General features: G+C 39.6%; 1 protein-coding gene across 1 annotated transcript; it reads right to left on the bottom strand.

Annotated features, from left to right (window-relative positions):
- Nucleotides 1–6,302: 6,302 nt before the first annotated feature.
- Nucleotides 6,303–7,298, bottom strand: LOC106083215 (enhancer of split mgamma protein). Its single transcript, XM_013246108.2, has one exon. The coding sequence runs from the start codon at nt 7,182–7,184 to the stop codon at nt 6,540–6,542; it is 645 nt and encodes a 214-aa protein (XP_013101562.1). The 5' UTR covers nt 7,185–7,298; the 3' UTR covers nt 6,303–6,539.
- Nucleotides 7,299–12,026: the final 4,728 nt, after the last annotated feature.

The raw sequence follows: 12,026 nt of genomic DNA, 5'->3' as shown, positions 1-12,026 counted from the left end.
GGTCCGATTCGGACCATTAATGAATTGAAGACCATAGTAGAAGCCATTGTGTAAAATTTCAGCCAAATCGGAAAAGCAATGCGCCCTCCAGAGGCTTAAGAAGTACAAACGGGAGATCGGTTTATGCGGGAGCTATATCAGGTTATGAATCGATTCAGACCATATTTAGCGTAGTTGTTGGAAGTCGGAACAAAACACCTCATCCAAAATGCCAGCCAAATGAGATAAGGATTGCGCCCTCTAGTGGCTCAAGAAGTCTAGATCTAAGATCGCTTTATATGGCAGCTACATCAAAACGATATGACCCATTTACAATCGCAAGCGACCTACACAAATAAGAGGTATTTGTGCAAAACATCAAGCACTTAGCTCTACTCCTTCGAAAGTTAGCGTGCTTTAGACAGACAGACGGACCGGCGGACATATGGACGAACATTGCTAGATCGACTAAAAATGTCGTGACGATCAAGAACATATAAATATATACTTTATGGGGTCTTAGACGAATATTTCGAGGTGTTGTTAACGGATTAACGAAATTAGTATACTCTCATCCTTTGGTGGAGGGTATGAGAACTGTCACGAAGAAATGTAACCTATTACGCGTAAATACCATGAAAAAAAGTAGAACACCAAGCAACCGTTTTAACAAGATCACCTGAACGTGGACCCATCAAATTTTGTAGGCGCAATGACAAATTTTGTCCAAATGTTTTTATATGAAGATGTTTGACCGAAATGACGTTAAGATGATTTTATGTAAGATTGAATTTCTTTCAAAATATGAAACAAAAACTTAAAATGCTTGTATATCCTCAGAATACATGTGCACCACTGTAGTTATTTTGGTCCTCACCGCCTAGTATTCTTCGTCAAAGCCTTTGCTGACGAGTCGCCTTAGGGCTAGTGATGCTTGGCACAGCCTCTACAGAGGTCATGGTTTCAGTAGTACAGAACCGGCATCTTGATTCAATAACATGAGGATGTGTGGCAGAAGCGCCAAGTAGCGATTATTTAATATAAAATCGAAATTCTTTTAACTTTTAAAACAGAAACTTAAAATGCTTGTATTTCCTAGAAACGAATGGCCATCATGGTGGTGTGTAGGTTATTTTTATGATCAAGGTCCGAACAAGCAGTCTTTCTTAGAATAATTTCCTGATCAGTCACTTTTGAGCTATTGAAGCCTGGCGCAGGGATCACGGTTTCATTAGCACAGAACGGCATCGTAATTCAAGAATGTGAGGATGTGTCACAGAAACGCCATGGCGAGGTGATTTAATGTAAAATTCTTTTAAATTATGGAACCAAAACTTAAAATGTTTGTATTTACTCAAAACGGTGGGCCATAACTATAGTTCGTAGATGTTTTTGATCCTTAAGGGCCGAACTTGCAGTCTTCGGTCAACAAAGGCAGAAGCTTTCGCTTTAGGGCTAGTCAAGCCCGGCACAGCCCTTACACCAGCCACTGCAGATAAGTAGTCTTTGCAGTCAACTCTTTGCCTACTCTTGAGCTTTAGATCTGCCTCTCCACTGGAGAACAGAAGTAGATCATTAACTACTTAGGGCATACAACTATCCGTAGCTAACTTGACAGGCAAGAAAAACTATCATAAAAAAAGTTTACGAATTGCGGGAAACTGCCACGAAAAAATTTACCTATTACGAAGTGAAGAAATATTATTGCGCAGAGAATTAAAAATACGTTTACTCTACTCAATCGTTTCAACAAGATTTCCCGATGCTGTACATAGACTCATTAAATTTTGATGAATAGCAAATATTATCCAAAAGGTTCTTGATCCAAGAATATGAAGATGTGGGGCCAAAATGCCTTGTTGAGATGATTCAAAACTTAAAATGCCTGTATTTCCTTAGTCCATTCTATATCTACTTTCGGGGGTTTGAAGTTGCTGTTTACCGAAGAACAGACGCAGACCATTATTAATTTGAAGCTAAATACTTGCTGTAGCTATACTCACCAGTTGGAAAACTGTTACGAATAAATGTACCTATTACGGGGAAAAGTAATGAAACACGTGTAAAAATATTGTTGCTTAGGGAATTAAGCATATTTCCACTCCTCCCAACGGTTTAAACAAAATCTCCCGATACTGAACATAGGCACATTTAATCCAACATTTTTTAGATCGCACACTCAAGTAGCAGTCTTTGTAAGTTGTGTTTTTAGTCGTCAAAGTTAAAAAAAGTTAAATTTTTGCGAGTTGATTTTTTGACATTTGTTTGCAGATCTACATTTCACTGCGGAGCTTCTCAACGCGCTCATTCTGTTTAGGCCTTAAGGGTTGATACTTTATTGGGCTTTTCACGTGAACCTGGTTAAGCATACACTTGAGTTTTTGAACTGTTGTTTGACTGGAAACACTAAAAAATTCACCTATTACGGTAAACTGTCATGAAAAAAGTACCTATTACAGGAAATTGTCACGAAAAATTTGTCTATTATGAGAAACTGTCGGTCAACAATGTACCTACTACTAGGTTAATTTTATAATTGGCAAAGATTAGTTAATTTAAGGCAGTAGTAGGAGAAATAATGAAATAAACTATCACACAAAAAATTTCAGCAGGTTGAACTGGCTTGCGCACGTAGTCTTATGATACCGAACGTCATCTCAATATCCGGATCCCCCCATAGGATTTTCGTCGGCCTGCCGATAGTTGCACTGTTGGTAACCCACGCCCTCAACTCGTACTGTGTATCCCTGAAAATCTTCGCGTTCTCCAAAATAACAGATAGCAGTCCGCTAACTACTACGGCTAATTTAATATACCTTTTACGAGATGGAGAACATAAACTCCTTACATTTTGTCGTTGGCAAAGTTTTGTAGTTAATTTGAGGCAGTAGTTGGAGTGCTAATAGAAATAAATCATCAGAAGTTGGATCGGGCTTGCGCCGGTAGTGTTATGGCGATGGCCTTTAGTTATTTAAAGGCACCAATAATTCGTCTTGTGTTACCGAGTATAATAGGCACACAGTATTTAACCCAGCCCCGGTGCCGTTCGGTTTCTCACGGCGTGTAAAACACACTGCTACAACAACAATCGTGGAACAGTGAAACGGTCGTTAGGACAACGGGGATTATGTTCGAGAGAAAAGAGATTAGTATTGAGAAGAAATGGGAAGGAGGTCAGTATGGGTTTCGGTATCATAACGCTATGTGGACTGGGCTTTAAAAGGAAAGTCCCTTATCATTGAACTTAAACTTGAATCGGACAGCACTCATTTAAATGTGATATGTTTGCCTTGGTTCCTTAACTGAATGAGCATGAGCAAATTTGCATTTTTACCACACATTCCATGCACTCCCATTTCACCGCCAGCAGGACGGCACAGGCAATCGGAAACAGATCTCGGTCCCTGGTTCCTCCTTGTAGACCCCAAGACAAACTCTGTCCTCTAGATTTGATCCATTCGTATAGCACGAACCCAATACCATACGTTATCCGATCCGAAACCTTTTCCTTTCCATTCAGGTTTCCTATCGCCACTTCGATTAAGCCTGGATGGTGTTACCTGCTCTTATTCTCTATCCGTTCTCCCATTGCCTTATTTAAGGGCCGGATCTATAGAATATTATACCCCTGCCCTTGTAGGCTAGTTTCCCTAAACTTGTTGGAATGTCATTTTGTTTAACTTTCCTACTCACCTGGAAATGGCACTTTCATTTAAATTTCGTATCTAGATCACTCCTAAGTATTTGACCTTGTGGGATATCGAAAAGTGCGGCCTGGAAATCTGCCCACCTTCGTCTTTCTCATAAACAGTGAGATCTCAATCTTTTTTGGATTTACATTCAGTTTTGGGCTAGATGTTTTTGAAGGTCCATTCGGCCATTACCGGGAGAAATTTAAAAATTTTTTCTACGGTGGTTATGCCTTTCTAGTGCTGGCGACACTTGTTAGGGATTTGTCTTAAGTAATCAGCCATCTAAACTTCTCTACTAATGGTGACACTCTGTGGCAAGCCTTTTGAACTCGGCAATAAAAAGGAGTTTCATTATCATTGAGCTTTAACTTGATCGCACAGGGTTCATTGATAGGACAGAAGAATTTTCCTTAAAGAATGTTCATAGGTAAATTTGCAATTTTACCCCCAAAAGGGGCCATAAAATGACTACTGTACCACTTTCTTCTTTATCTTTATGTCATGGGACCCACAATTTATCCAACGAAATCCTTAGCATTTGGTTTATCCAGCCTCTATGAAACCGATGCTGATTTAAGGATTGGATGAGTGTTGCGGTCCTCACATTGTTAAAAGCCATTTCGATGCCAATGCATACCGCCAAAGTGTACACCTTGGCATCGAAGGATTGTATTTGAGTTATTCACTTGGTATCCTACTCTTTACAATGACTTGATTGATTCTTTACGATTTGGCTGAAATTTAGAACCATGACTTGTGGTATGATTTCCAACATCCTTAAAAGGTATGGTCCGAATCGGTCTATAAACAGATATCACCCCTATATAAACCCATCCCCAGATTTTACTTCTTGAGCCTCTAGAAGCCTCAATATTCATCCGATTTGGTTGAAATTTGGAACAATGACTTGATTTATGACCAACATCCACGCCAAGAATGATCTAAATCGATTTATAAACAGATATAGCCCCATATATGAAACTATCACCCGATTTGAATTGTTGAGCCCAAAGAAGCCTCAATTTCCATCCGATTTAGTTAAAATTTGGAACAAAAACTTGATTTATGACTTTCAGTATCCATGCCAAGTATGATCCGAATCAGTCAATAAATATATAAACCGATCCTCCGATTTGACTTCTTGAACCCATGAAGCTTCTATTTTTATCCGATTTGGAACAAGGACTTGATTTATGACCTCCAACATCCACGCCAAGTGTGATCCGAATCGGCCTATAAACAGATGTTCGATCCCCGGACTTGACTTTTTCAACTCCTAAAAACCAAGATTTTTACCTGATTCGTCTGAAATTTGGCCGAAAAACTATGTTATGACTTAAAATATTAGCGCCAAGTTTTATCCAAATCGGTCAATATGGTGATATAAGCCCTCTAAGTACCGATATCCCAATATGACTTCTCGAGGCCAGCCCAGCTTTCACTTGTTGTTTCATACTCTCCCAAAAATTCAATAATTCCCTGCATTTTTAAGGAGTTATATGCATTTTAAGTTATTGTTGCAAATGAAGGATTTCTTGATCTTTTTAAGGAGTTACAGCCGTTTTAAGTTTTCTGAACAAAATTTAACTTCTTCGTTGGAGATAAGCTTTAGTCTTTTCAAGCCCTGGTCCCCATTAAATTTTCCCGAAATTTCTTTTTTGTTGCCCAGCGCCCTCTACATAATCGTCTGCCATTAACAGTCGGCCACAAAACACTGATTGGACACACCACTGCTGTTGCTGATGATCTTATCTTAAAGTTTTGTTTTTATTGTCTCCATAATTCAAATGCCTTGATGCCTTGCCATAATAAAAAGGGAAAATAAGATCCCTACCATGGTATATGGGACATTTTAGTATGGTACAACTTGGTACACACATGCATCTTATTGTTATCGGCTTTCGTCTCCTTGATATCAGATTTTTATATTCCCTTGTTTTTGTTTTTGTCTTCGGAGTTCTCTTGTGATCCTCTCTGCTTGGGTTTAGTATTGAGAAATGATTCTTCATTGTTGTTGGACAGTGATTGCAACATTTTCTTATGGATGCGAATGCATTTCAGGCATTGAGGGAGAGTAAAGAAGGAGCAGAGCATTGTGTGCACACGTGTTCAAGGGACAGGATGATGATGATGCCACATTTACTTGTTGTTTTTATTGTGGCCGCTGACCCTCAAGGCCTATGAATTGTGTGTGCAAAGGCATTTTTTTTGCCTTTTTTATCCCTCTAACTATGCCTTGGGAAATCAAATCAACAAAAGAAAATCAGGGGCACAAAATTAATCACCATGAAAATAAGATTTTCTCGTAAGAAACAAAAAAAGGGAAAACAATAGCAAAATGACTTTGAGGGAGAGAGAGGAAGGGAGAACTAGGGATTGATCTGTTGCTGTATTACAATGCAATGCCTTTGGAATTTCAAATTGTTTGGTCACTGCATGACGTAGCTGGTTTCTGGTTTTCCAGTTATGAGTCTTACTTTTTTTCTTTCTTTGGCCCCCACAGGAAGTTGTACCTTTTTAATTATATGAAATAAGAAAAGATCAGGGGGTTTTGTTTTAAATATGATATTAATTTAATTTTTTGTTAAAAAACATTTCTTAAAACTAAATAAATTAACAATGTTGGTTTAGGGTGAGGGTGTTTGTTTTTACTAAATTCTATCACATGATAATGGTCTTAAACACTAAAAATCCTAAATTTAAGAATGAGTGGGTTTTGAAAGTTTGGACCGGCTTTCATCATTCAATGCTCTCTCATTTATTTAAAGCTTTTTTTGGGGGCTGCTGTCCATTCAACCTGTCTTAGGTTTCTGGGTTGGCAACATTTCTGGAAGACTTGTACAAAGGTGCTGTGCTGGCAGGGCTGATTTACCAAGGACGCCATACATTTTCCTCATCCTCTTCGTCCACATCAATGCTGGTCACATCAATGCTGGGAGTGCTGGGGCAAGTGGTCAACAGCGAGTGGGCATGCTTCTCACTGCTTACACTGGAGTTGGGACTGCTGCTGTAGCTGGACACTGGAGAAATGGGCACAGTGTATTGCTGGCCTTTGAAGCTGGGGGCTGCTATCTGCACTGACAGAGGTGTGCTCAAAGGCAATGCAGGCTTTACAGGTGGCTGCAGTTGGTTAAGTCTTTGGCCCAAGTGAGTCATTAATTGAGTGCCTAGGCTGACATTTACTCCTGGCAATTCCGATAAGGAGCGGGAAACTTCATTTACTGCATGAATGTAGCCAGAGCGGAAACCTTCCGATTGCGACATGGTATTGGAGGCACCCTTGGCCTGGCGTTGTTGCTTCATCTTTTGCAAATGGGTTACAGTCAGCTCCAAGATGTCAGCCTTCTCCAAACGTGTCACATGTTCACCTTCTGATTCCAAAGTGGCCACCATCAAATCTTTCAGCTCATCCAGGCACTTGTTGATGCGGGCCCGACGTTTGCGCTCCAACATGGGTTTCATTACTTTGCGGTATTGATAGGTTTTGGACATTTCCGACATTTGCAAAGACATTTTGTCTGTATATGTGTGTGTGTGTGTTTGGTTAACAAAATAAAAATTAAATTTATAAAAAAACCAAGTTATCGCTTGAAGAGCATAAGACGTTGTGTGAGTACCACCAACCAAACTCAGACTTTTATACTGAGGCGCTCTCTAGATAAGCAATATGCACCCCTAGTGGCAAACACTCTCTTCTTATGCTCTGGTGTGGAGAGCCAGCCTCGAAACAATGAGAGTGTGCTGTGCTGCAAGACATTCAACAACCCCTATAACGCTATGTCTTTGCGCTTGGCTGTGGTGTGTCTTGGCATTTCTTATTGTCCCCCTTGGACTTTCTGATTGTCTGTAAAAATGCACCCTTATTGTGTTGCGTTGTGTTTTGTGTGCTGTGCTATTTTATCCTGGCTTGTGCGCCTGCTTAGGTATGTGTGTTGTTTACCTTTAAGGAAGGAAATTAATGCAAAGGCATGTCATGGCAGTCAGGACCTTTGCTAACCGTGGGAAACACTTTCGTTTCAACATTCTCACGCGAGTTTAGTTCGATCATTTGCTCACCTGGCCACGAGTAAGCAGAAATCCTTACTACCCTTCTTACTCTGCCACTCATTGTCTCATCAGACCATGGGAATATTTTTCTGCTCGTTCAACTTGAATCTCGGTTGCTTGGATATTAAAATAGACAGCTGTCGCCTTTTTGTGTTTTCCTGGGGAGGTATGCATGCATGCATCCATCGGAATCTAATTGTTTCCTGCCTGAATGCAACGGCACTTTTGCCATAGGTGATCCTTGGCCAAGGCATGCGTTCGGTCGTTGGTATGGATGCAAGGAAAAGTTGCGCTTGTGTGTATGAAGCAAAGTCCTGATGATGCTCTGCTGTGTTGCACTTGTTCCAGCCAACTCCTTAGTGCTGACAAGGGTTCAGCAAAAGATTCTTACATAGTTTTTTTTTGTTTTTGGGATTGCTTCGTTTTGGGCATAGAGCTTACACTCGTGTTTTGCGTGTGACCTTATGTATTCGCATCCAATAAGGGAATGCAAGTTTTTTTACATGATGATGATATGATGACCCATTGGGTGTTATAGTTATGGGCTATATCACTGGCACGTTATCGACCTTCGGCCTATGAAATGGGAAGATAGGCAAAAGTAAGACCCTAACTTTGGTGATCTAAACTGATAGATAATAGCCGATTTTAAGTGAAAATTATTCACTCACTACTTTAAATTTTGGACTTATTATTAATGAGCGAAAACTTTTTGGACAGCACTCAATGATGTCAGAAAAATCTCCCCACTGCAACTCCATGGGAGTTTAGTTCAACGAAATGCATAAATTACTCTACTACTTAGGGAGCAATGTTAAGAATCGTCAGACAAAGTCATTTGTTTTCAATTCAAATTTCTCCTATCCATAGTCCAATTTTTTATTAAACTCATATTTAGGGATATACAAGAATTTTAAGTTAAAAACAACTAAAAAGGCGTTTAGTTCGGCCGGTCCGAACTTTAGATACCCACCACCTCGGGTATATATATATATGTAAACCACCTTTCGTCAAAATCCGGTGAAAAATGCATATCTTATGGCCCATAGCAGCTATTTCGAAATATGTTCCGATTTGGACCAAATACTAATAAGTACAAGTCATTGATCAATTGTGTATAACAAAATATTGGTCTTTTTAGTAGCTATATCTAAAAATAAACCGATCTGAACCATATGCGACACGAAAGTGTCGAAAATCCTAATATAAGTCACTGTGTCAAATTTCAGTGAAATCGGATTATAAATCCGCCTTTTATGGGGACAAGACTTTAAATCGAGATATCGGTCTATATGGCAGCTATATCCAAAACTGGACCGATTTGGGCCAAATTGCAGAAAAATGTCGAAGAGCCTAACACAACTCCCTGTCCCAAATTTCGACGAAATCGGACAATAAATGCGCATTTTATGGCCCCAAAACCCTAAGTCGAGAGTTCAGTCTATATGGCAGCCATATCCAAAACTGGACCGATCTAAGCGAAATGGAAGAATAATGTCGAAGGGCCCAACACAACTCACAGTCCAAAATTTATGCGACATTGGACAAGAAATGCGCCTTTTATTGGCCCAAAACCTTAAACCTAGAGATCGGTCCATATGACAGCTATATTCAAATCTGGACCGATCTGTGCCATATTGCAGAAGTATATCGAGGGGCTTCACTTAACTCACAGTCCCAAAATCGGATAATAAATGTGCCTTTTATGGGCCTAAGACCCTTAATCGGCGGATCGGTCTATATGGCAGCTATATCCAAATATGGACCGATCTGGGCCAAATTGAAGAAGGATGTCGAAGGTCCTAACACAACTTACTGTCCCAAATTTCGGCGAAATCTGTCGATAAATGCGCCTTTTATGCCGCCAAAACCTTAGATCGAGAGATCGGTCTATATGGTAGCTATATCCAAATCTAGACCGATCTGTGCTCACTGTCCCAATTTCAGAAAAATCGGATAATAAATGTAGCTTTAATGGGCCTAAGTCCCTAAATCGGCGGATCGGTCTATATGGCAGCTATATCCAAATCTGGACCGATCTGGGCCAAATTGAAGAAGGATATCGAAGGGCCTAACACAACTCACTGTCCCAAATATCAGCAAAATCGGATAATAAATGTGGCTTTTATGGGCCTAAGCCCCTAAATCGGAGAATCGGTCGGAGATCGGTCTATATGAGGGCTATATCAAGATATAGTCCGATATAGCCCATCGTCGAATTTAACCTGCTTATGGTCAAAAAAAGAATCTGTGCAAAATTTCAGTTCAATATCTCTATTTTTAAAGACTGTTGCATGATTTCAACAGACAGACGGACGGGCATGGCTAGATCGTCTTAGATTTTTACACTGATCTAGAATATATATGGGGTGGGAAATGGATATTTCGATGTGTTGCAAACGGAATGACAAAATGAATATACCCCCATCCTTCGGGGGGTGGGTATAATTAGCGATCCGACACTTAATGTTTCCTATAAGATACATTGCACCTACAGAGGGCACAATTTTCATCCGTTGGGCTTCAATTTTGTACAATGATTTCTCACTTGACTTCCAACGGACATTATTAAATTTGGTTTTAATCGGTATGTGCATTGGTATTACTTCTACATAAATCAATTTCCTGATCTTTATACCCTACAGCACTACTGTGGTATTATAACTTAGTGCATTTGTTTGTAACACCCAAAAGGAAGACAGCTAGACCCATTGATAAGTATACCGGTCGACTCAGAATTGGTATCTTGTTCGATTTAGCTATGTCCGTCTGTCCATGTTGATTTCTGTACAAACTTCACTTCGCACTTTTCATCCGATCGTCTCCACATTTGGTACAGGCATGTTTTTCGGCCTAGAGACGAAGCCTATTGAAATTGGAAAAAAATCGGTTCAGATTTGGCTATAGCTCCCATATATATATTCGTCCGATTTGCAGTAATAATGCAATAAAATGGTAATTTGTTAACCGATTCCCTTAAAATTCGGCAGGAATGATTTCCTTTCGACTCTCGACATTACTGGTGAATTTCATAGAAACCGGTTCAGGTTTAGATATAGCTCTCATATATACATATAGCCCGATTTTCACTCCTAGAGCCACTGCAAGCTCATTTATTGACCAATCTTCCCAAAATGTTGTACAACGCTTTCCTCGACTACTTCCATAATATCTATAAAGTTTAGTCGAAATCGGTTCAGATTTAGATATAGCTTCCATATATATGTTCGTCCGATTTGCAGTAATAATGCAATAAAATGGCCATTTTTTAACCGATTCTCTTGAAATTTTGTGGGAGGGATTTTCTCTTGACTCTCGACGTTCTTGGTGACGTTCAGAGAAATCGGTTCAGATTTAGATGTAGCTGCCATATAAAAATATATATCGCCCAATTTTCACTCCTAGATCCACTGCAAGCGCATTTATTGACCAATCCTTCCAAATTTTTGTACAACGCTTTCCTCAACGACTAACACAATAAATGAGAAGTTTGCTTGAAATCGGTTCATATTTAGATATAGCTCCCTTCGGCATCCCTCTTCAATTTGACCCAGATCGTTCCAGATTTGAATATAGCTGCCATATAGACCGATCTCTCCAATTTAAGGTCTTGGGCCCATAAAAGGCGCATTTGTTGTCCGATTTCGCTGAAATTTGGGACAGCGAGTTGTGTTAGGTCCTTCGACATCCTTCTTCAATTTGGCCCAGATCGGTTCAGATTTGAATATAGCTGCCATATAGATCGATCTCTCGATTTAAGGTCTTGGGCCCATAAATGGCACATTTTTTGTCCGATTATGCTGAAATTTGGTACAGTGTGTTGTGCTAGGCCCTTCGACATCCTTCTTAAATTTGACCCAGATCGTTCCAGATTTGAATATAGCTGCCATATAGATCGATCTCTCGATTTAAGGTCTTGGGCCCATAAATTTCGCATTTGTTGTCCGATGTCGCCGAAATTTGGGACAGTAAGTTGTGTTAGGCCCTTCGCCATCCTTCTTAAATTTGGCCCAGATCGGTCCAGATTTGGATATAGCTGCCATATAGACCCATCTCACGATTCAAAGTCTTGGGCCCATAAAAAGCGCATTTATTGTCCGATTTCGCCGAAATTTGGGACAGTGCGTTGTGTTAGGCTCTAGGCCCTATTTTTTAATATAAAGTCTTTTGGTTTTTTATTTATGATTTTATTATTCTTATTATCCATAAAAAAACGATTTTATTTTTTTTTTTATATAAAATCACTTGGAAGAGCATGTGGGTTAATAACTACATATTGTATTTGTAGGTTCATAATTATTCCTGACA

Source organism: Stomoxys calcitrans, chromosome 2 (genome assembly GCF_963082655.1).
Source record: "Stomoxys calcitrans chromosome 2, idStoCalc2.1, whole genome shotgun sequence".
Classification (NCBI taxonomy): domain Eukaryota; kingdom Metazoa; phylum Arthropoda; class Insecta; order Diptera; family Muscidae; genus Stomoxys; species Stomoxys calcitrans.
This window is presented reverse-complemented; position numbering and strand designations above follow the sequence as displayed.